The 26,787-nt window shown below is 35.1% G+C and overlaps 2 protein-coding genes across 2 annotated transcripts; one reads left to right on the top strand and one right to left on the bottom strand.

Moving 5' to 3' along the window:
- Window positions 11,625-12,277, bottom strand: LOC109234631 (uncharacterized mitochondrial protein AtMg00810-like). The gene is made up of 2 exons (XM_019400701.1): window positions 11,956-12,277; window positions 11,625-11,788 (listed from the first exon to the last, which is right to left on the bottom strand). Exons 1-2 carry the CDS (start codon window positions 12,275-12,277, stop codon window positions 11,625-11,627), a joined length of 486 nt encoding a protein of 161 aa, XP_019256246.1.
- LOC109233999 (ATP synthase subunit d, mitochondrial) lies at window positions 19,670-25,262 on the top strand. Its single transcript, XM_019399816.1, has 5 exons — window positions 19,670-19,995; window positions 21,263-21,344; window positions 24,137-24,201; window positions 24,646-24,732; window positions 24,841-25,262. Exons 1-5 carry the CDS (start codon window positions 19,825-19,827, stop codon window positions 24,940-24,942), a joined length of 507 nt encoding a protein of 168 aa, XP_019255361.1. The 5' UTR covers window positions 19,670-19,824; the 3' UTR covers window positions 24,943-25,262.

The raw sequence follows: 26,787 nt of genomic DNA, 5'->3' as shown, positions 1-26,787 counted from the left end.
ATCCTGCAGCGTGATAGTGGCCTCGCCAATGGGCAAATGGAATGTGTGCGTCTCTGGTCGCCACCGCTCTATCAAAGTCGTGAGCAACGACCAATCCAGCTGCAGCCGACCGATCTCAATGATCCTATAAAAGCCCGTATCCGGCAGGAGTCTGACTACACGGGGATGGAGCTGGCGTTCCTTAAGAAAGTCACAGACATCGTCTATTCTCCTAGAACGTAAAGTCTGGGCCAATAACCCCCATCCCATATGTAGGAAGACCTATGCTCGGCCTGTAGCTGTAGTAGCTCTAAGGAGGCAGGTCCCTGATGCAAAGGCGGAACCTCCACGACGACTACTGTAAATTGAACAAAATTAATTACATTATTTTCCTTTTCCACTGCTTAAATATATTGCAATACCTTGAATATTAAATTTTATTCGATATTTTTACTATATTGCAAGGTTGGTACGTTACTTTAATATGTTAGTTTTATTATTTTATATGTTTTTTAGTTATTCACCTATTTTTTACTACACATGATTTAATTATTAAACATTTATATTTTGGTTCCGGACACAATATTTGAGGCCCAGTAGCACCAATGTATCCTGAATTCTTATGTTCATGATGACAAATTTTTTCCAATTTTTCACTCAACAAGTCTGTTATTTTATATGTTAGTTTATTATTGTATATGTTAGTTTTATTATTTAATATGTTAGTTTATTATTGTATATCTTAGCTTTATTAATTAATATGTTAGTTTTATTATTTAATATGTTAGTTTATTATTGTATATGTTAGTTTATTATTTAATATGTTAGTTTTATTATTTAATATGTTAGTTTATTATTGTATATGTTTGTTTGTTTGTTATTGACTTGTTTTTACTATACTAAATTAAATAATTAATTTTCATAACTATACGAGATTTAATTATTAAATAATTATATTTTGGTTCCGGACACAATATTTGAGGCCCAGTAGCACCAATGTATCCTGAATTCTTATTTTCTTACGTTTGTTGACTATAATTGGAGATAGTTTGTGTTTCAACTATCAGCTTTTTAACGTATTTTTGGGAATAAGAGATACTTAAATTATCTTATTTCTATAACTAAAAGAGACTACGCTAATGAGCACTACATTTTACTATATTAAAAGGTCACTAAATTACAAATACGAGCACTACATTAGGCCACAAGATACCACTACAGGGAACTAGAGTAACAATTTATCTAGTTTACTAGTCTTTTAGCAATTTAATAATATAAACCGGATAAAACTAACAAATTAATTTAATCATAAAACAATCACGAAATTACATATACCAGAGTAAAAAGTAACTAATTAATATCTTTTTAACAACTAATAACAATTTCTCTATTTTACAAAATTTTTTAACACANGCAACAGGAGCTGAATATGCAACAGCAATCCAAGGTCGCATACCCAGACGGAAACTAAGCTCCCACTCACGACCCATGTAACAAGCTACGCCAAGTAAGAAGTGTAGAACAATTAGTTCATAAGGACCACCGTTGTATAACCATTCATCAACGGACGCCGCTTCCCAGATTGGGTAAAAATGTAAACCTATAGCTGCAGAAGTAGGAATAATGGCACCGGAAATAATATTGTTTCCGTAAAGTAGAGATAACAACGTCCGAGATAACTCCTTAGCTAGCACGTGTGACCGAGAATCTTTACTTTATGTGGGACGGATGGGCTCCACTCAAGCTTTTTGGTATTAAAAATAGATAGGGGGGCAGATCGTTATTAATATTGAGGAGGGGGGAGGGGGGGAGACCGTTTTGTTTTTGGGGAGGGGAAGGGACTATATATATATATATATATATAGTGTCTTTTGTAAAGACGCTATAGTATAACGTCTTAATAAAAGATGCCATATTTTTCCGCTTTTTTAAATTCAAATATAGCGTCTTTTTGAAAGACGCTATACTTAACTGGCCAAACAAGCGTTAAAGTATATCGTCTTTTAAAAAGACGCTATATATATTTTGGTAACTAATTTTTTTCGACACATTTCGGTCATTTGAGTAAAAACGAACCACATTTTGGTTTCAGACTCGCACATGCAATGAGTTAAATAATCACATGTAATCTTTGTTTCCAATAGCAGCAACATCATAGTGACAAATTTTATAATAGCTTGCTAGAAAATTAATATTACAACCATTAGATTGATTCATAGCCTGTTTGGCCAAGTTGGAAAGATCAGCTTATTTTGAAAAGTATTTTTTTTAAAGTGCTTTTTTCAAAAGTACTTTTAGTGAAAAGCAATTTGTGTTTGGCTAATTAATTTGAAAAACACTTCTAAGCATCAATTTGTGTTTGGGCAATCTTTTAAAAAGTGCTTCTAAGTGTATTTTTCTTAAAAGTGCTTCTTGGAAGAAGCTACTTTTTTCTGCTTCTCCAAAAATGCTTCTGCTTCTACTCAAAAGTATTTTTTTTCTTCTAAAAGCTTGGCCAAATACTTCAACTTTATAAAAAAAGGTATTTTCTTTTTTTGAAAAAGTGCTTTTCAGCTTGGAAATGCTTGGCTAAACAGTCTATCAATAAACCTAGCCATATGATATTAGCATAGTGAACTTGCACAATTATTGTCACACCTCCTTTTTTACACACCTACCCCGAAGGATAAAGTATAGGGGGTTTTTTCCATTTTAAGTGACATTATTCGAAATGGGATTATTTATTTATTTAGAGTCGCCACTTGGGATAGGTTTGGCTTTTGGTGTCCCAAGTCACCGATTTATCTTGAATCCCAAATCGAGGAAAATTTCGACTTCCCGAATGGAGTCTGCGAACGAAAAATTCTGAATAAGGAATTCTGTTGACACGAGGGAAGGTGTTAGGCACCCCCGGATCCCGTGGTTCTAGCACGGTCGCTTAAACTATTATAATTGGCTAAAAATCTGATTTTAATACATGTCATCCTATAGTGCAATTTTAAAAATATTTACCACTTTTAACTAATTTTTATGAAATTGAAAGTCGTTTAAAATATGTTTTCGGATCACGTCACATGAAATGCACCTGGATCCTCGACACATTTTATTCAACGTTTTGGGATTTGGATTTGGGTCGCATGAAATACACACCCGAATTTAGGAAGGTAAAATTATTAAAGAACGCGCCTAAAGCGACTAACGTGTTATTAACTTTGCGGGAGGCCATAAAATTTTGCTAAATGGCACGTCCCGAATTCTAAGTAATTTAATATAAACATTTAAAGAGGGCCACGCAATTTATGAATTTATTTGGCGCGGCACACCTCGTTTTTATTTTAAAGGCCAAACTAAAGGAACTACGATTTTTCTACTAAGTGTTGTCCCTAAAAGGAACCTTAGCATTATTAATTACTATTATTAAAAGTATTCAAGGAATTTGTGCCTCAAGTTCAAGTCCATATTTGAACAAGAGGAAAACCTCTTAATTCAAATACGCTACTTAACTCGGAAGGTCCAAGCCTATCTTTAATTCAAAATCTTACACCCATTACTAATTAGCACATTTATTTACTTATGCAACTATTTAAAATGAAAGAAGGGCACTGCTGCAAAAATGAACTTCATATAAACATTAAGCCACTGAATCAACTAATTTCACAAAAATTGCAAGTCTAACAAACAGAACATGAACCAGAAAAAACGTGAACAAAGGAGAATTAACACTTTAACTCAAATGAATTACACGGTAAATATAACCATATGAGCCCCTGTGGCTTCTAGTGGCTCTAACGTATGAGAGTTCAAGGCATATTTAATCCATTAGCAATCCATTTCAAAAATTCAAGTGGATGAAAATCATTAAACAGTTGACTCAAAATTAACTTGAACATGGTGCATTAACCGATTTATGGCTTCCTCAAAGTTTGAAACTAAATCAAATGGAAAGTCTCACATATGCTAATAAACCAAAATACACCATATAGAAAGAGGGTCGTAACAAATCAGTGGACAATCAAACGATCTAAATCTATAGCATAGTATTCGAGCCTAATGAATGACCTCATACTCAACTTTCAATTCAACAACAAGCAATCAAAACTAAATGTTGGCGGACTTAACAAAACTAAACAAAATTTAAGAGATATTCAAACCAATTTCAAACTCCTGTTTTCAGAGGCCCATTCGAAACTGTCCAGTTACAAATCAGTCTAAGTAGTCCCAGTAACTACAACATTCAACTACTCAAATTTAATTGAACTAAATTATGAACTGATGCTAAAGGGCAGGCAACGAAGAACAAGAGCAGCAAGCAGGGAGCTAACTGAGCCATTTCAATTTTATTTTTTCAACTCAAGCATACATTATCAGGGATTCGGGACTTGTACCTGCAATTTGAACCAAAATAAGAAGAAGAAGAAGTCAGCAGAAGTAGACAGTATCCAGCAACAATAAGCAACAATCAGCAGCAATTTTGAACCGACTTTTGACCCAGAAATGATATGTCAATGAATAGCCGCTAACTTCAAATGAGAAAAACCAATGAACATCTAAAACTAACTCGAATGAGCTCAAAACAACCAGAAATGATCTCAGGAACTTTTGAAGACCACAATTACTGGATCAGGATTATTCCAGCCATTTTTGTCAACTGAATCTAAGCTAGAGGTTCAAATTAAGAGCTGAAACTGAAATTATTGTAAGAAAACTATAAGGGAACAGAACTTTTGGGATTTTTGGTGCTATCTTTTTGGTTTTTTGGAAATCTAGATCTAGAATGAAATGTTTTCTCAGATTTCAAAAAAAAAAAATTTGGTTTTGAATTTGGAATTCAAATTTTTCAGATGTTCAAACTTGTAGAAACTTTTGGGAGGAATTTTCAGATCTTCCAGAACTTGTGTGGATTTTTTTCCAGATTTTTAAACCTTCTAGAAATTTGTGGGGATTTTTCATATTCTAAAACTTGTGAAACAAGGCAGTAGAGACTGCCTTTTATAGGCAGAAATTGAGGGCTCTCTTAGATTTTCAGTTTACACCCTTAGCCCCTCTTTTATTTTTAATTTTTAGCTAGTTAGTCCCTAAGGTTTTGACTTGTTTCTCAAGTTAAACACTAAACTATTGAAATTCTAATTAAAACCCTCCTCTAGAAGATTCTAGGAGGTTCTAGTTTCAACTACAACATTGTTTTCTATTTAGGAATGCCTATACTACCCTTGTCCTTACCCCTAAATTACATAGCCTAATCAAACTAAACCCCAACCCTCTTACCTTGGTCAGGATTTGACTACAATTAAACAAAACAAAACTGGATTAATCAGCTATATCCAAACACCTCAAATTATACTAAAAGAAAACCTAAAATTGAACTAAGAGTATCAAAAATCCAAACTAACTATAGAATTAAACCTGGACAAAATTAATTCTAATATCAAGCAAGCCAAACTAAGAACAATTGAAATCACATAAATGTAAACAGAAGATGAGAAATCAGAAACTAATGCTCAAACAAAAACTAACAACAAAATGGCAACATAGGCAAAAATACTGACTAATCAAACTAAACTAATCAAACTAAGTAATCAAAAACCAATCAAACCCTAAATCAATCCTAAAATAGAAAACATACTGAGACGAACAAAAACAAAACAAAAATCAGAAAGCTAATGCATAAAAAAGGAAAATCTACAGATAAAAGAAAGAAAAAGAAATTCAAGAAAAACTTACTGATTTTGGTCTTCATTTGGGCGGACCTCGAATTTGATTTTTAGTTAATGTTATATGTCTATTTTGTCAAAAATAGACATATAACATTAATTAAAAATCACTCGAATACTTGAAACTCCCAAAACAGGTTGAAATTTTCGAACCCTAGATTTGAAATTCATGGGGTTTCACTTGGATTTGAAGGGTTTTGGTTCGAGATTCGGGATGAGGAGGTCAAGGAGGCTATAGGGTGTGATTTTGGTTGGATTTGGAGGATTTAGGATTTTTGGCCGGAATTTTAATTCAATATTCAAGGAGATTGGCGATGATTCGAAAGAAAGTAATGTTAGATTCGTAACGAGGAGGTTGAGATGGGGTAGTGGTGTAATTTTGGGGTTATTTGGAGACTGGCCGCCGGCGGAGGCGATTTCCGGCCGGCGGCGAACGGCGGTAGACAGTGGCAAGCGGTGGTATGTGTTAGGGTGTTAGAGACGATGGGTAGGGGGTCTGGGGGGGGGGGTAACGTTTGGACACTTAAATACCTAATGAGGTGGGCTTCAGTACCGTCCGATCAAGCAACCTCGACGGTCCTGATTAAATTCCGCCAAAACAACGTCGTTTAGGTGGGAAAGGGGTTTGGACCGGGTAGGATTTTGGGTTTGGACTGGATTGAGACCGGGTTTGGGGGGTTTGGCTTGGGTTCTGATGTGGGCTGCTATTAAAATGGCCCAAAACTTGGGTATTTTATTAAGCCTATTATTTTCCTTTAATTTTCTCTTCTTTTTTTTCATTCATTTTTCTGATTTTTGTAAAAAATACAAAATTAATTAAAAGACCTGATTTAACTCTAAAATTAAACTAATTAAATTTCAAAAATTAACTAAATCATAATTTAAGAGAAAACTAAGGAAAAATCAAAAGTAAAAGTAAAAATGTAAAAAGGGACTATTTTTGGTTATTTTCTTCCATCTTTGTGATACTAACTAACTAAAAAAAATCTAGAATTGGGTCTTAGATGCAAGTATGCTATTTTTGTATTTTTCATGAATTACATCAATTAATTAAAAAAAATGCACAAACATGCAAACAATCACAAAAATCATGCAGTTAATTCCCTAAAATTCAAATAAGAAAAAAAAAATCCTAATTTTAATGAATTCTATAGGAGTAATTTAAGCAAGGCAAAAATCACGTGCTCACAATTATTAACAACGGAAAAGGGTTATATTTGCCTACTGTACTATTAAAATTAGTTATATTTATCCTCTGTTAATGTATTGGATGTTAAATACTCTCGCCGTTACCATTTTGAACATAATTACCCCTCTTAGTAATGGACCAACGGGCCCACCTTCTACATTTCCACGTGGAGGCAATCTGTTCAATACCTGGTTATTAGCCAACCATACCCACTTTCCTTGACCTGTCCTTTCCGATTTTTACAAAAGGGCCAACTTTTCCGTTCACCATCTCTGACATTCTCTCTCTTTTTTCTCTGAATTTACAATTTATATTCTCTCTATATTGCATCACCCTAAAATGATGATAAAATTCCATGATCGCTGGCAAAACTCATAGATCAACAGGTAGTCACAAGCTACAGAGACCGGTTGAATATAATGACCCGGCTGGTCGTTTTGTATATTTGAGTACCATCCCCTATTTGATCCTTTCCGTGTGCTTATTTGTGGTTATGTAACTTGCGGGGACAGTTGGTTTGGTTTCGGAGAGGTTTGGGATTGAATTGTAACACTTAGTTCCTAGTTTGGAAGCTTAAGTTGGAAGTATTGACCAAGTTTAACTTTTGTGTATTTGACCTCAGATCGGATTTTTAGTAGTTCTGCTAGGTCCGGATGGTGATTTTGGACTTAGATGTATGTTCGAATTTAGCTCTAATTGGCGAAGTTGGAAGTTTGAATGTTTAGAAGTTCATAGGTTTGACCTATAGTTGACTTTATGGTTATCGATGTTCGTTTTGGCTTCGAGCCTTGGAGTAGGTTCGTATAGTGATTTATGACTTGTGTATGAAATTTGAGGTCATTCCGAGTTGTTTAGGCATGTTCGGTGTAAGTTTGTAATTCGAAAATTTGGATTAGGTCATTAAGCTTGAATTGGTATATGATTTGTGTTTTTGATGTTATTTTATGTGATTTGAGGCCTCGAGTAGGTACGTATTATATTTTGGTATTAGTTGGTGTGATTGGACAGCGTCCCCGGGGCCTCGAGTGTGTTTCGGATGGGTTTCAGACCATTTCCCGTTGTTTTAGATCAGCTGTCTTCTAGGGTTTTGGTGTTAATCGCGATCGCAGAAGGGCTTCGCGATCGCGGAGAGTGTCTTGGCGGCTGGTGATATTTGCTTTTCGCATTCGCGATAGGTGTGTCGCATTCATAGAGCAAGGGGGCAGTGGCCTTCACGTTCGCGTCCTGGATATCATATTCGCGTAGAAGGGAAGGACAGATGGGTTTGTCGGGCTTTTAGCCTTCGCGTATCAGGTACCGCATTCGTGTATGCTCAATAGACGAAGGCACTGTGTTCGCGTCTAGGTCCTCGCGTTTGGGTAAGAACTTGGCCTTTGCAATCGCAAAGTAGGTCCCGCAATCGCGAAGGGTATCACTGGTAGATACTTAAGTACTCTATTTCGAGGGTTTGGGTTATTTTATTATATTTTGAGATTGGTAGCTTGGATTTGGGTGATTTTTTTAGGGGATTTTCACGATTTAGATTGGGGTAAGTTTTTTTTGACTCGGACTTGGTTATTATTCATGATTCCAACTTGAATGTTTTAGCATTTGAATAATGAATCTAAATGAAGAAATTAGGGATTTTTCAAAATTTTTTAAAATAAAAATGGGGATTTGACCCCCGATTCGGAGTCAGATTTGGATGAACTTGTATGGTTGGACTCATAGGGTGTTCGATATTTCTGACCTTTGTCAGGTTCCTGGAGGCGGGCCCGGGTTGACTCTTTGGTTGACTTTTAATTTTTGATAGAGATCGGAGCTTTATTAATTGGAACCAGATTCTACATCCGTGTTTGATATTATTGAGTTGTTTATTGCTAGATTTGACCCGTTCGGAGGACGATTCGAGAGGCAAGGGCTTTCTAAAGTATTGATTTGGCTTGTTTGGGGTAAGTAACTTGCCTAAACTTGTGTGAGGGAATACCCCTTAGGATTTGGCCCTAAATTGCTTATTTGGTTATATGAAAAGCGACGTGCACAAGATGTGACGAGCTTGTACACGGGTGCTATTTGTGGATTATGACCGGGTTAGAACTTAGGTTATTGATATGTCTTAATTTAGGGATGTACTGTATATGAAATATGCTCCATCACTTTGTGGATATGTGAACATGATAACTACATTTGTTTTAATAGTGATAGTACTTTATTTGTTAAGTACACATCCGTATATTGCTATTTGCATGTCCTTGTGCACCATGTTGCTAAATTATAAATTCATATCCGTGATGAAACCTTGAATATTTTTTTTGTGATTTTTGTGGCATATGTGGCATGTTCGGCGGAACGATATAGGTGGCTATGTGATATTGTCAGAGCAGAGCGATGGCTATTGCGATATTCTCAGGGCGGAACTATACGGGTAGCTATTATAATTTTGTTAGAATGGAGTGATACATGTGGCTATTGTTGTTGTGATAAAAAGTAGGCACTAGGTGTTATTTGTGTGTGTTTCTTTATGATGACTTGTTGTTGAAACGGAGCCTTTACTTGCATTGAATTGTTATCACTTAATTTGATGAGGTTACTGCTATTGTTTTTTGTTATATTTTTATTGTCAGTCTTTGATTTATTGCACAAGTTATTTTGACTAGTGAGTATCACATTACTTCAACCTCGTCACTACTTCACCGAGGTTAGTCTTGATACTTATCAGGTACCGACCGTGGTGTACTCATACTACACTTCTGCATATTTTTGTACAGATCCAGGTGTTGGAGGTAGTGGATCTAGGCAGTGAGAGCTTCATCGACCGCCAGGATTCAAGATAGACCTGCATTGACCATCGCAATCCCTTGGAGTCCTTTCTTTACATTGATGCTGCCATTTTACTATCTGAATTGTATTGTACTTTGAGATATTATTATGTGTTTTGTTAGAGCTCATGACTCTGTACTATCTGGTTATGCTTTTATTATTACTGTCGCTTGGCTTGTATTACCTTTATTTCCGCATTCATGTTATACTCTGCTTTATTATATCATGTTTTTATTGATTTAACTGTTGTAAGTGATCTGCTTACCTACATTTTTACTTTCAATTGCGTAATTTAAGATTCATGGAAAAATCAGAGTTTTGCTCAATTTTATTTTTGATTGATTTAGGAACTTTTGTTGGGTTTTTCCATTTTGAGTTTTTGATTGAAATTTATATAGTTTAACCACATATTTCAATGGCGGTGAAAGGCAGTGAAGGTGACGAGGAAATAGAGAAGCACAAGGATGGTGAAACCGAAAAAAGGAGAAAACGAAAAAAAGAGATAGAACAAGAGCTATAACTATAAATTTCAGAAAGAAAAATAGTTTATGGTTCACTATTTGGATTTGGATCTTGATGGTGAATGGAACTGGCATAGATGTGTGTTAAGAAGATGCTACAGATTTGAAATGAAAATTATTATGGATTTTTGGATGAAATTGGCATAGCACCAGCGAGTATCTTGATATGACTTTTTGAGATTTTGGGTGGGGTGGGAAAGAAGGGAGGGGGTGAGATGATGAAGATTCACATAGTTCGATTTTCTCTTTGGCGAAGAAAGATCTGAATTTTGAAATGGGTTGGCTAATAATCGGGTATTGAAGAGATGGAAATGTAGAAGGTGGGTCCATTGGCCTGTTAGTGAGAGGGGTAATTATGTTCAAAATGATAACAACGAGGATATTTAACATCAGATACATTAAAGGAGGATAAATATAACTAACTTTTAGTAGTACATGGGCAAATATAACCCTTTTCCGTTGTTAATAATTGTGCAAGTTCACTATGCTAATATCAGACGGTTAGGTTTATTGAGTCATTCTAATGGTTGTAATATTAATTTTCTCGTGTGGCAAGTCACATCAAGATGTCTTGTCACATCATGGTGTTGACGGGATATTGAGTTTGACTGGATTTGATCCGTTTTTTAAAATAAATTTTACCGGCTTTCATGTAATTAATAGAGTGTGCTACGATTTAAAAGATGATTATTTAATTTAAAAACACGGCTAGTAATATTTATTAAAATTGCCAACTACTACAATAATATTGTGGTAGTTATTATTTATTTTTGAAGGGTAGAAAATACTAGTATTTGAAAAGTAGGACAATTATCAATAAATTATTTTGAATTTCAAAAAAATGCACAAAACTCGTAGTATTTGCTGAAATGGAGATTTGAGAAGAGATAGAAACCCTAAATAACGAGGGAGAAGAGATGAGAGGAACATGAAGATGAATGGAACAGTAGCGAAAAATGAATACTCTGTATCATTACTTGTACAAGCTATGTATATATATACATGACTTACTAACTACTATAACCACTTCACTAACCAATCACATGTATCATTAACTAACTAACTAACTAACACACTAATCTGCTAGCACATAAATAGGCCAAACTACCCTGTATTCAAGTTACATCTTTTATCTCAACGCTCCCCCTCAAGCTAAGTGGTAGAAAGACATCAAATACACCTAGCTTAGACATTAAATACTCATGTTACACTCGTGGTAGACCTATGGTTAGAATGTCTGCTAATTGCTCCTTTGTAGCTACATATTCTGTTTGTACAAGACCATTATGTATCTTTTCCCTTATAAAGTGAAGGTCTATTTTAGCGTGTTTAGTTCGTTCATAAAATACTGGGTTGGCAGCTATTTGAATTGTTGCTTTACTATAAGTGTAGATGTTCATAGGGAGGCCAACCTCTAAACCAATGTCTTTGAACAAACCAAGTATTTCACACCAGTTCAGCTACAGTTGATGCAATGCTTCTATACTCAGATTCTGCAGAGCTCCTAGAAATGGTGCTTTGTTTCTTTGACTTCCAGGATATCAGAGAGTCACCATACTTGATGAAGTAGCCTATTACTGACTTTCTAGTGATAGGGCAGGTTGCCCAGTCTACATCACAATAGGCAGTGATATTGTTCCACTGTTTGCTAGACAACAGTGTGCCTTATCTTGGTTGGTTTTTAACATATCTGACCACCCTTTTGAGCAGCTTCTAAGTGTGATCTTTTTTGGTTTCTGCATAAATTGGCTTAGTGTCTGAACACTACATGATATGCCTGGCATTTGGTACTGGATGATGTCTGTTAACACTTCATCATCAATTGCATTAGAGCTGCTAGTGTGTTCATCATACTCCTTAGTGGTTAGTTTGATGTTGGCTTTAATAAGTGTTGCTGCAGGTTTTGCTGCTCCCAGTCCAAGTTCAGAAATTAGCTCTAGAGTGTACTTCCTTTGGTGCATTAGAATGCCTTGTTGTGACCTGGCAAACTCAATGCCAAGAAAATATTTAAGATCTCCTAGGTCTTTCATTTTGAGTGTCAGCTGCAGCTTGGTCTTCGTCTCAGATATTAATGTCAGGTTAGGCCCAGTGATGAGCATGTCATCAACATAAACCAAGATGATTATGATATGTTCTCCTAATCCTTTGATGAACAAGGAGTGATCATGTTGGCTTTGCATAAAGCCAAACCTCAGAAGTGCCTCAAACAACTTAGCATTCCACTATCTTGGTGCATGTTTGAGCCTATACAGGGATTTCAAGAGTCTGCATGCTGGTCTTGTCTCCCTCTGACTCTGAAAGCCCTGTGGTAAGGTCATGTAGATCTCATCATGTAGGTCCCGTTGAAGAAAAGCATTGTACGCATCCATTTGATAGATGTGCTAATGTTCAGAGGCAGCCACAACGAAGATAGTTCTAACAGTAACCATCTTAACTACTAGGCTAAATGTCTCTTGATAGCCAATGCCCTTCTGCTGGTTGTACCCTTTGGCTACCAGCCCGGCTTTGAATCTCTCCATCTCTCATGTAGCTTTGTACTTCACCTTATAGATCCACTTGCATCCAATAAGCACCTTGCCTTCGGGTAAGGGCACCACATCCCAGGTGTGATTGGATTCTAATGCAGCAATTTCAGCTTGTATAGCTTCAACCCACCTAGGATCTTAAGCAGCTTGTTCAAAAGTAGTAGGCTCCTGGATTGCAGAGAATGTTGTCAAATAGGCTTGATACTAGGAAGAAATTCCATCATAGGACACATAGTTAGCAATGGAATAGGGAACAGACTTGTGTCCTGGTTGTGACACAAAGTCCTTCATCCATATAGGAGCCTGCCTTGTCCTCAAAGATCTCCTCATAACAGTGGAGTTCTGAGTAGTAGGAGGAAATGTAGAAGGCACTACATTTAGTGCTTACTGGTGCAAAAGAGAAGAATCAGTAGACTCATGTCTAGCACGAACAGAAGGAAGTGAAGGCTGCTCTTCACTAGAACTGGACAAATCAGGAGGCAAGAAAATAGGAGGTGCTGTGGATGTGATATCTTTGAAGGGAAATATATTTTCCCTGAAGGAGACATCCCTGTTGATAGAAAAACAATTAGAAGAAAAATCCAAAAGAATGTAGGCCTTCTGAGTATCAGAGAAGCCCATAAGAACAACTGGCTTAGCTTTGGGCATAAGTTTATCTGTTTCATGAACTTGCTTGGCATAGCACAAGCAACCAATAATTCTTAAGTGGCCCAGATTAGGTGCCCTACCATACAACATTTCAAAGGGAGAAAGACCATGAAGAACAGAAGATGGCATCCTATTTATGATGTACACTACTGCAAGCACACAATGCCCCCAGTACTTGATGGGAATATTGATCTGAAACCTTAAAGCTCGTGTGACTTCTAAGAAGTGTCTTTGCTTTCTCTCAACAACTCCATTTTGAGGGCACAGGTTCTTTGATAGATGATGACATACTTCTGAAACAATGTGGTGCAGTTAGAGTTGACAAACTCAAAATCATTGTCTGACCTGACTGCTTTCACAATTTTGTTAAACTGAGTTTGAATAAACACAATAAGCTGAGTAAGCACCACACATATATCATATTTGAGCTCAGTAGAAATAATCAAGTCATCCTAGTAATGTCATCAACAATTGTCAGAAAATACTTATTGCCCAAAGGTTGCACAGTTATATGGACCCCAAACATCAAGATTTATTAGATCAAAAGGAGCAGCAGTCTTAATACAGCTAGAAGGAAAAACAACCTGGTTTTCCTAGCACGGGGACATACACTACGTTTATTGAAATTGTCATTGATCTAGTTTGACAGCAAACAGTTTCCTAAGAATAATACTAGATACATGGCCTAGTCTTTCATGCCACAAGGCAACATCAGTTGTAGTGTCACCCTGTCTTGATTTTATTCCAGTAGCAGCTAAACAGACTGCAGTGAACTTCTTACCACCATATCTCTGCAAAAACTATAGACCATCTCTTTCTCTACCAATCTCCCTCCTCCTACCACTGAAGAGATCTTGAAAGACACACAAATCAGGATAAAAGGAAGCAAAGCATTTAAGATCACTTGTCACTTTGGAGACTGATAATAAGTTGAACTTGAACTGAGGTACATAGAAAACTTCTATCAGAGTGCTTCTGTCTGAAATATTACTGTCACCAGTGTGAATTACTTGGGTGACATCTCCATTAGGTAATAAGGGTCTCCTAGACTTAGAGGGAGCAACTACAGAATTCTTAGTGAGCAAGTTAGCATCTGACACCATATGATTAGTTGCTCCAGTATCAATAATCCATTCTTGTGGAATAGTAGATACTAAGAGAGCAGCTCTAGTACCTACCACATTTGCCTGAGTAGAGGAAGCTGAATTATTCATAATCTTCATTATCTGATCATACTATTCTTTTGTGAAAGGAAAATCACTTCCTTAAGTCTGTAGAGGGGAACTTGTGGAAGTCCCCTGTGCATGTATAGAAGATGATCCTGCTTGAGCTTAAGGGCCAGAGTGACCATGTGCCTGACTTATAGCTTGAGAATACTCAGCTCCTTGATTCATGGTCCGATGGTATTTTGATATGTAGGCATATGAGGCATTGGTGTATGCTGAGGAACATAGTCTGAGACATGATTGGAGTACATAGGCATAGTGTATCCAGGTTCGACCATTGCATTATAAGCCCCAGCTCCCCCTTTCTTTTTGAATTTATAATATGGTGGATAGCCTATGATTTCGAAGCAATTTTTTTTACTGTGCCCCTTCATTTTGCAAAACTCACACTGAATGTTATAGTTCTTCCTAAATGTCTAGGCTTAGCACTGTATAGTGCAGTTGAATCATAACGATGTGCATTTACAGTAGGTGAAGGTCCTAAAATACCAGCAGAAGTAGCTACAACTCTTTGACCTCCATCACTCGTAAGCATGGATATGCTTGATTCATTGAAGAAAGTGGCTTCATCGTAAGTATTTGACTACGAGTTTGAGAGTAAGAGTCATTCAAGCCCATTAGCAACTGATATACTTTTTGCTTTCGTAAATGTACAACAAATTCCTTTGTCTTGACACAATCACAACTAGGTGTGGGTATTACAGACTTAGACTCATCCCACAGGTCCTTATGCCTGGAACAATAGACATAGATAGAGGAAGTACCTTGACTTAGGGTAGCATTTTCCTTGTGCAAATTGTAGCAACGAGTATCATTCTCTTTGTCAAACCTCTCTTGTAAATCCATCCACATCTTCTCTGCACTAGTGGCATAAGCAATACCACTGATTACGGTTGGTGCAAACTAAGTTCATCAACCATGACAACACAAATGCATTGCATCATTCCTATTGATACCAATACTTCTCACAAAATCGCTCTTTTGGCCACTTGCCATCAACAATGCGCAGTTTACCGTGGCCAAGTAAAGCAATACGCATAGATCGATACCACAAGGAGTAATTATTGGTGTCAGTCAGCTGAAATGGAATCAATAAAATTCCACCTGTGTCACTGGGAGCCAGGTATAGGGGGTGCGTGACTGCAATTGTAACACCTTCCTTGAAATCATCATCAGAGGATGCATGCGATACGTTTTCAGCCGTGACAATTGCATTGTCATGTTCCAAATCATCAATAGCCATTGTTGAGTACTTTGGAGCTTCGAATCAGAAAAATGAGATCTCAATTGCTTCGAGAATGCAAAGAAGAAGATAGAATAGAGGAGAAGACACATGATCGATTTGCGAGCTTCGATTCAGAGCTCGAGCTCTGATACCATGCTGAAATGGAGATTTGAGAAGAGATAGAAACCCTAACTAACGAGGGAGAAGAGAGGAGAGGAACATGAAGATGAATGGAACAGTAGTGGAAAATAAATACTCTGTATCTCATTACTTGTACAAGCTATGTGTGTGTGTGTGTGTGTGTGTATATATATATATATATATATATATATATATATATATATACTAGTCTCTCGGCACGTGCGTTGCACGTGTATGCCGAACCATATAATAAACTGTTTTGTATTGACTAAACAATTATGGTTGAAAAATAAATTATAAACTCTATGAATGACTAATGTGGATCGTCGTTAGACAACTTGTTTGTTGAGGTCAAAATAATTAGATATTATTTGAATCTATAAAAAAGAAGAATCAAACTTTGATCAGATACATGTTACTATTGAACTCAAACATAGAATTAAGTTCTGTGAAGCAAATATATATATTTGGCAACTACGTGAAAAGTACTATACAATAATTAGTACTATCACTTTAAAACTTTTAAAGGCATATATAAAATTATGGTCAACGAAAAATCTTTTGACTCTTAAAATTCGAACACCGCCATGTAAGTTGAGATAGGGAGAATATTTTTCTTTTACTTATTTAAATGTTATGCGTTACTAACATGTAATAAAATATTTCTCACTTAATACTTCCTTATATATAGATCCTATTGTATGTTCCTTTTATCCGTTCCATTTGGTGTATCATGACATCGAGTAAATAGTATTAGTGTTCCTATCTTGATTAGCCTTTTGTTTAGATTGAACAATAACCTGCTTCATATTATAGAGCTATTAACATCAATAATAGATATTTACATTTATGAAAATAATAATCATTTAGATGAACATATAATAAACGACGTTATCTATAGCGTGAATTGCATTGACACTCTTTTCAATTGAATAATTGTCATATAAATATAGATAACTGAGAAAAGAAGAATTATGGATCAAAATAATGAAAAAATTGATATTAAATTTTGAATGTTATATTATAAGAAAAATGGAGAACTGAAGTTGGCATTTAGATTGACACCACCATTGATAATACTTTTTCGTTAAATACAACATTAAAAATTAAATCAGCTCATACTTTATTTCATTGTAAAAATAAAGATCACTAATCTTTTTTGACTTTAAATTTAATTATTGTACTTTAATATTTTCCCTCCTTCTTGGCAAGGTTATCTTCATCCTAAACTGTATTTCAAGAACAATTAATTTCCTTCTTGAAATTTACCTTTTCTTATCAATATCGACAAAAAAAGTTTTTTTTTTAATCTTTATTCAATACAACTAAGTCAATATTTAGATTCTTCCTTTTGCAACATTAATAAAATATAATCTAGATGTTAGAAGTTAAATTATTTTTTTTATAAATAAAGTTATTCAATTTGTCTTCCTTTGATAAAAATAATTTCAAACTATAGTAAACTAAAATTTTAAATAAATAACGGTCTGAACTTCTTAGGGTTTGATTGAATCTAGTTTTTGACATAGCAATCTAGCAAATATTATGTAGCATAAAAAGTATAACAGTCATCATTCTTCACCATAAACTCCATGCCTTAAGCAATATAAAAATATGTAGACAGACAAATTAATTACTACAATATGAAAACATGTCGACAGACAAATTAATAACTCTCCTTTTTCCCCATGAAAGAGGAAGAAAAAGATTCATTGTATCTCCTCTTCAATATTATGTAGTAGTAGTAACCTCACCAAAATTTCTTCATCATATTCTTTTTCCTTGGTTTAGCACAGTATTCCGCGCATAGGATCTAGGTTATTGTTTTCAGAAAATGCACAAGCTAATTTCCAGCATGTATGCATTTCAGCAAGGACGTACTCCTGGTCCTGGGGAGTAATTTGTGTCCAAAAAGAGAGAATCGAAGTAAATTATTTGAAGCCAAGATATTCTTCGAGTAAGACTACAATAATTAAACAACAAAAAGGTAGAAAATTTATTAGATGATGAAAAGAATATAAATTATCGCTGGAAGATCCCTCGTTTGGTGTGTCTGTTTAATATTCCTAGTTTAGTGTCTGTCTAAGTTTCATTTGAAGTTCCAAAAGGTGGCTTTTGAAGTTGGGTTCTTGAAACGGTGGTTATTGTTCCAAAAGGTGGAACATGCTCCTAAAATTGTTCCAACAGGTGTCTTTTCCAATTATAAATAGATAACACCATTTAATTATTCATTAAGATATTTAGATTAATTATTTAAAAGGGTATTATGGTAATTTAACTTTTCACTTAAGGTGTTCCCACTTTTATAATATATATATATATATATATATATATGGACTTACGAACTACTATAGCCACCTCACTTACCAATCACGTGTATCATTAACTAACTAACTAACACACTAATCTACTAGCACATAAATAGACCAAACTACCCTGCATTCAAGTTACATCTTTTATCTCAACAGTATTTAACTAATCACAATAAAACGATAAAAATTATATACTTTGTGAAAATAGGAACAATTATCAATAAATTGCATTATAGCCAAATAATATGCAAAAATTACATTTTATTATTTTTTACTAGGAAGCCTGTAGAAGTTAATTTTTAATACGGAGGGTCAAAATTGAGTGTCAACAGCTGCCCTTCTTTAACCGGAGATGATATAAGAGTCTTCGGGCAAAGATATTGACGCCATATCCAGATTTTCTTTGGAGTTCCTTTCTTTCATTTTTGGTGGTGTAGCCCGAGAAAAAAGTCTATTTTCCGAAGGAAGCTTGGAAGGCGTACTTTTTATGTTCTGAAGCCAATCATCCTTTGATTATTAAAAACTAAAATGACCTATTTCCTTTTCGAAGTACCAATTACTTATTGAGTTCTCTTTCTCGTTCGTTCCTAGAATATCAATCCCTTGACGACACTATTGCGCATCTGGTCTCTGGCTGTTTGGTGCTCAAAGGGATCTCCAAACACACGACAAAATTACAAAAATGGTCCTTTATGTTTGGGAGTAGGCTTAAAGGCGATCCTTTATATTTACTTTTAACATGTTGGTCCTTTAAGTTTACCTAAGCTTATCACTTTTTGTCTCCATTAAATTCTAGACAAATAGTGTTAACCAATTTTAACAGACCAAAACAAAATTCTCACGTGAGCCAAATTCTTTGTCACCACCTTTTTTATCCTAGTTCCAAACTCCACTGACCAGATATTTCGATAAGTCACTTAAATTTAAATGATGAAATTTAATATGTGCAAATACTTATGACCAAATTAATATGTACAAATGTTAAATTATTGATTTTTGCTTGGGTAGTGTATCTTTATAATCGTGTTATATTTGTAAAGACAATGTACCGCTTCTCGACTAAGGGGTATATCGTCATATTAAATTTTTTATTTTTGACCTTGTTGTTACAAAAAGTGGTTATATTTGTACTTATTGACTAATAAAACTAATTAGCATGATCTGTTGTCATGTATTTAAAATTTAATAACATAAAAAAGTCAAACTTGCTCCTGAACTATGTGAATGGTCGAAATATAATTCTTGTACATGTTTCATAATTAAATAAGAATCTTCTAGTATTTTTAGAACCTGGTAAGTTATCCTTGTTCAAAATTCAAAATGTATATTGGAAAACAAAGAAAAATAATAAATAAATACATTATATTTCGTCAATCCCATGCTACTAAAAAGGGGGGAAAAAAGGAAAGCGCAGTTAAAAGTAAAAAAAGAAGGGGTAAAAGAAAAGAGAGAATAGGGAAGCCCTGGGTATAGCATATCGAACAAACACAGCCGAAAGATTACGATAGCAAAAAACGAGCTTCATATTTGTGCTGCCGAAGAGAGAGGAGAAAAAAAGAGAGATCGAAAATGAGCGGAGTGGGGAAGAAGATCGCCGACGTGACATTCAAGGCCGGTAGGACTATTGATTGGGAAGGAATGGCGAAGCTTTTGGTCACCGATGAAGCTCGCAAGGAGTTTTCTAACCTTCGCCGTGCCTTCGATGATGTCAACTCTCAACTCCAGACCAAGTTCAGCCAGGTGATTTATTATTTTCTCTCTCTTTTTCTCTGTGTATATATACGTATTTATATGTAGATCTAGGGTTTCACTGTCGGATCTGTGCTTAGTTTGTTTAATTTTTTTGTTTGAAAACTGTAGATTTAATGTATCTAGTGTTCTAAGGCGGATCATTTTTTGATTGAAATGTGCCTTTTGGTTTGGTTAGAGATTTGTCCTTCAGCGTTTGAGCTTTGGAGACTTGTGGTTTAGAGGGTTGTAAAGCGGTCCTAATTAGTTTGGTATTGAGGCTTAGTTGATTGATTGATTGAATAAAAGCCAGAGGTGCAACCAGGAATTTAACTTTATGGGTTCTGGATTTTAGATACAACGACTTTAAATGCGCTAATAACTGGGATCGAAATTTAGTATTTGTACATATTTAATGAATTTCTTAACATAAATATACTGTTTGAGCATAAGCTACTAGGTTCAGCCCATGCCAAAAGGGGTGTGGGTTGGGGGGGGGGGAGTAGTAGTTATATGGTCATTTACTGCTATATGTTCTTATGCGAGCTATGGGATTATGTTGGTTGAAGGATTTAATTGGACTGCTTGAATTGATTGTAGTATGACTTGCAACATTATTTTCGCATTTCTTTGTTTCTCAACTAAACATTGCAAACTTGGCTGTTGAATTGTGTTTGGTGTTTGTTATACAATGTTCTGTATCATGAATACTTGTATAGGCTAACTTTGCTTGTCCATAACTCAGTTGACTTTTTGTATGGGAAAGGGCCTTTGTGTTACCAATTTTTCATTACCAATTCAGCCATTTTCTTACTGTAGAAGAAAAAATTCGTTGAGGTTTCTCTTAACTATTCTAAGAGTTTTGGATTCGCTGATGCAAATAAGAATTTTCATACTGGAGAAAACGGCTTGAGTTAAATCTATCTTGGGATATGTTAAAAGCTTTTATTCTTGCATCTTCTTGATGCCTTTAATGCAATTCTCTTACTTCATCAAAAAAAAATGTTAAAAGCTTTTATTCTTCTATAAAATTTGCAGCTTTGACTAGTGGTACTTCTGAATGAGAATTAACTACTAGAATATTCCCTAATAAAAGTTAATACATGGAGTAGTGTAGTGTTACTGATTAATCATTATCTTTTTTTGGTAGATTTTTCATTGGTTTCTGTTTTTTGTTACACTTTTGAGTAATCAGGCATTTCTAATATATATTTAATTGATTGGGACGTGGAATTTTGAGCTTTAATGCTTAAGGGATCTTTGCTTCTTAATCATGCAGGAGCCTGAGCCCATAAACTGGGAATATTACAGGAAAGGAATTGGTTCTCGCTTGGTAGACATGTACAAAGAGGCCTATGAGAGTATGTGGAACATCAAATTTCTTTTTTTGTTTACAATCTTTTCTTAACTTTGTCTTTGGTGAAGTAGTCACTTTGGTCATAACATCCAAGCATTTTTAAGAGTCTGAGTTAGAAGTGTTGACCATAAAAGTTCTTTTTAGCATTGTCTAGTGAATATAAGCACAGGATTTTTTTTTGAGAATGAATAAGCACAGGATTTATTGTTTCTTATATTTGTTTAGATCTCATCAAGCAAATCTTTCCAATTCATATTGGTTAGAGCCCTTTTTGATGATTTTTTTGTGGCTATAATCATCTTTTTGAAAATGCCTGAGTAAGAACTTTATTAGTTGATGAATCTACTGCAACGTGCACATTAGATATGCAGCATGTACTGTCCAATTTCCGTTAAAAAAGTTCCCTTTTGATTTGTATGGGAAATAATCAAATCATCACCTAAAAGAAAATGTCAAACTCTTCTCGCATATTTTCCGAACACTTTCCTAAAAATACTTGTTGAAGGATGCCTCTTCTTGAGAGTGTTGCACTTTAGTGTGGCAATTAGTACATGCATGGTCATCACTAGTAATAGCTAAGGATGAAGTGCTAGAGTTCCGTATTTGTGCACTTTCTTTTGTGAGACAAGAGATCATTTTCCATTCTCTTGATGTGATGAAGATTATTCAAAAAGATTTGGGGGGAGGGGGAGGGGGAGGGGGGATTATCCACCGAGATTCAAACCGTGACCTAGTTGTTCCTCGGGGGATTTCTCTTTTATAAAAAATTGAAGATTATCCAAAAAGATATGTGCTCATTTGGTTATATTTGTCTTTTCACGTGGTGTATAACTTGGAGACTTTTACTATGTTTTCTGCTGGAGCAGTTATTTCATAAAGTCTGTAATTCTTTTTATAAGTTTTCATATTTAATGTTTACTGCTTACCTGTTCTTCTGGTACATTTGTGGACCCTGTCATGTATCATAAAAGATGGGCCTTTAGTATATTTTCTCGAGGTTCCACAGCTTGATTTTTTTATTTAAAAGCTAAATATTCGTGCTGGTGGCTAACTACTCCATAGTAGCGAAGGTTTAGAGCAATTAAGGTTAAGTCAGGTGCCAGAACTTGATAATTCCTGGGATTTCCGCCATGAATCATCTACAAATAGAACTGTTCCTGGGAACTAACTTGTAAATAATATACAATAAAAGATTAGCCTTAAAAGGGATATCTTGTAACGTGAAAGTTAAGTCACAATACGGCAATACCAAGTATACTCTTGAGATTTGAACTTGTTCTAAGGATTCCAGGTTTATCTCTTTGATTTTCTTGGCTAAGAAAGATTATTTCCTTCTGTCTTAGTCCCAAGTATGTAAGAGACTTTATATCTTTGTTTAGCTGTCAATTCCACCAGGCACACAAATTTTGAATAACTTGGCACAAATGAGAGAAATCTTGATTGCTGTCAACGTGAGAGTAATACATTTGGAACGTTATGCTTTAAGTAGCTAGTGCAGGATGAGGGGGAGTTGAAATTAATGAAGAGGTCTGAACTTAAGGTCTGATGCAAAACTCTGAAGTAAAGAATATGAAGTATTCTTGTGTAGAGTTGTCATGAGATAAATGATTTGTTTCGTTTAAAACTTGGTCTCCTTTTAATACTTCCAGATATGTTTTGGACCCAAAGAAACGAGACATCCCAATCCAACTGCAAGGATACCATAAAACCTTTCACTCTAGAAAACTAATTCATATTTTTTTTTAAAAATTGAACAAACCAAAAATTAATAGCTGGTATAACCAATAGCAGCTCCATGTTTCTATCAAGCTAATGTTATTTTTTTTTAGAAGAAAAAAGAAGCTAATGTTATGAGCTCCAGATTTATTGTATTATATCTGGTTTGCCTACCACTGACCAGCATCATGAAAGCATTTTAGACTGTTTTTCTTTTAATCTTTGAAATCCTTGTCTTTTTTTTCTTTTGATAAGTTGAACTCATTAATTCAAAACTTCACTGTGTTTGACCAACAACGACCCAATCCACTGCAATTTTCTGGTCTCATTGGGAATTTTTCTGGAATGCCATAGCTCCTGTTAGAATACGTATGTCCTCCAGTATGATAAGAACCTTAGATTTTCCGTGCCCGAATGAAGCATGGAAAAAAAAGCAATTTCAATTGTGTTTTCTTGTCCTCCCTCTTAATTGCAATTCTTGCTAGGTCTTGTTCATTTTTTTGCCCTTGTTCAATAACACCATTTGGATACACATTTTACCTGCAATCTTGTCAAAAATAAGTTACAATTCTTGTGTATGAATGGATGTTGAATGATCAGTATGCTCTGACACTGCTCTGGAGGTTGAATTACTTCCTTAACAAGTCTTGCTTAAATAAAAGCCTTAACAAAATTAAATATCAGCTTGCAACTTGCTAGTAGCTTTCTTGGAGCATAAAAACCGTTTCCGATGTATTTCTTGTCATTGTTGGATTTGTTCTTGTCTTCCTGTTATTATATAAGATTAACAAATAGAAGGCAGTCCTTAAAGTTGTATGAATTTCACCTACCTATCTCCTTGCAGTTCTCATTTTAATCAGTTGAACTTTTTGATTCTGATGTCTAGACAACATTGTTTTCTATGTGATTCCTTCTATCACTATTGGATCTATGCAGTTCATGCCTGGTATAGATTGAAAGCTTCAATTACAATTATCTGAAGTCTGTTAACTATTATCACTTATGTATGTTATGTTATTCTCATTCAAGCTAAGGTATTCTTTATCTGGACTTATTGGTTTGAACAATGTTGTCTTGTAGGCATTGAGATCCCCAAGTTTGAGGACACAGTTACTCCTCAATACAAACCCAAGTTTGATGCCTTGGTAAGGAAAATCACAATACTAACCCCCCCCCCTACCCCCCCCCCCCTGATTGTTTGGTCTTGCAATATCTGTTTTGTTTTCCTAATTATTGTACTACTGTTGTCATACTGGTGGAATAATTAGTTGTAAGATAGTCTTATCAATTAAACTAATATCTGAAATGTTACTTTTGTGCTAATTTGACACCTTAATGGGTAGTCTGTAGTTAACCACTACAGAAAGGGATCAACCGATTCGTGCAAAGTTGGTTGAACGTATTAAACAAAGTGATAAACTGATAACAATACATGAATCATCTTGTGAATTACATCTTTCTAATCTTGATTTTCAATTGGCTGTCATCAGATTCATACTCATGATAGGCACCTATGATCGTGTGTCCGCTTATATTGTTTACATGTTTTAAAAGCTTCAATGCTACATTTTTTTTGCACTAAACTGCAGTTGGTGGAACTGAAAGAAGCCGAGCAGAAATCTCTCAAGGAATCTGAAAGATTAGAAAAGGAAGTTGCTGAAGTCCAAGAGTTGAAGGTGATGCAGAGTTGCCCCTTAATTTCCTCTATCTCCGTATAAACATATCAGTTTATCATTCTTTTCCGCAATGTGTGTATTCAACCATTGCTCTGTCTTGTTTTACAGAAAAAACTCAGTACCATGACAGCAGAAGAATACTTTGAGAAGCATCCTGAGTTAAAGAAGAAATTTGATGATGAAATTCGAAATGATTACTGGGGCTACTAATTGGCTTCATGAGCGGTTTTTGGATCCCCCTGTGGCGTGGGTTCTGTGAGTTCATCTGTTATTTAGAATAAAAGGGAAGAACCAATTGGTTTGTCTTTTCATTTACTGGGCTATTTTGAAGAATTTGAACTGCTACAATGTACTTCGCCTCTAGACAATTGTAGCCTCCAGTTGGAGGCAAAAGATGTCTTGAGTGGATGAGTATATTTAATTCCATTACTGAAGCAATCTTGGATTCTTTGAGTTGAGACTCGAATCCCCACTGACAAGGTGTGAATTTTCTGTCATTTTTCTGATCATTACTACTAGTATTTTGCTGATTTGAGTGTTACAATTGCGATATCCTTGCTTGCTGACTAAAGAAAGATGGATACTCAAATTTTTAATGTAATTATTAACACATATCCTAGATCTTAGGAGATTGAAATTTTTCCCAGTCAGATAAAGTTGTGCTCAATTCATTTGTATTCGGGGCTGAACTGCTCCTCTTATACAAAAGAAGAGTTGCAGTTCCATTTCTTAACATTCTTGCAGAATTTTATTTTGTGGTCTTTGTTGACAGACGTCTCTATTTTCCAGTTTCTGGCTTGCTTGTCAACAGGTTATTTTCTAGGAATTTTTTCAACCATGTAGTGTTGATATAGAGAATTTTGTAGTAACGTCATGTAGACTAGATAGGATTGCAACAGGTCGGTCAATACCAGTAGGGCTCCGTCGATATCAGTGGGGCTGTAGGGGTCCTCTTGCTTAACAGAGTTAGCAGAGCATCTTTGGGTAGAGTTTAGCCTCTTCCTGTCCTAAACCTATAGAATCATAAGGAATGACTATGGTTGATCTGGCACTTTCTCTTTCCCTCAAGAAATGCTCGTCACCAAATGTCCAAAGTCCAGGAGTGAATTGTCGAGTATGGGAAAGTGCTAATCTAACAAAAGCTTTTGGGTTAGGATAGTTATTATTTGGTTGAGCTTTGGTATGGCAATGCATATATTACTACATTAATTAAGATGCAAGAACCAGCCGAGAATGTCCGGGGGCAAATTATTGAACATTTGAATAAGGATTGCCGAGCCAATAATTACATGAGTTTTGGAAGAAAAACAAAATTAGAAGTTGCTATGTAGTAGACTTTAAGCTAGCGTATGACCATAAATTCTCAAATTTGTTTTAAAAAATTTGATTTGAATGAAGTTTGGTTTGGAGATGTTTGTTAGGACATCATCTTTCAAAACGTATTTCACTTTTTTTTTTGTTGAAAAAACATGAAAAGTGACTTATATCCATAAGTTTTAAAAACTATCAAAAATATCCAACAGACAAACAAACTTGCTAATCCCGTATATGTTGAACCTTCATCAATGTCATTCATTATCATTATCACAAATCATAGTCCTGAACAAGTTTGGCATAAAATTATAATTTTTATAATGAACTAATACACTATCCTAAAATTATAGCCTGATATTTTAATATAAAGTGCTAATAACACAATTACTAGCTACTATAATTAATCAAAATAATCAAATTACAATAATAATACGAGATTCATCGGTCCAAAAAAAATTGATAGTAACTAACTGGTGGATTAGTTGAGTCATAATAGATGGTGGTTTATTTTTTTATTTTATAAAATAGAAAAGTTTGGGATAATTTTTGAACTTGTTAAAAAATCCAACAGTAATATTTTAAGCCAAAAATAAGTCTAGAGCTAGTTTTGCGATTTAAAAATTTTGTTTTAAAATCCGTCAAATAAAATCTATAAACAAACAGATTTTGCCAAACAAAAAATTTGAAATGAAACTTGCCAAAATATATGGCCAAATATGCTGGCCGAGGAGGGGGGGGGGG

Source organism: Nicotiana attenuata, chromosome 11 (assembly GCF_001879085.1).
Source record: "Nicotiana attenuata strain UT chromosome 11, NIATTr2, whole genome shotgun sequence".
In the NCBI taxonomy this organism is placed as follows: Eukaryota; Viridiplantae; Streptophyta; class Magnoliopsida; order Solanales; family Solanaceae; genus Nicotiana; species Nicotiana attenuata.
Note: the sequence above shows the minus strand (reverse complement) of the source record. Positions and strands in the feature narration are given on the sequence as shown.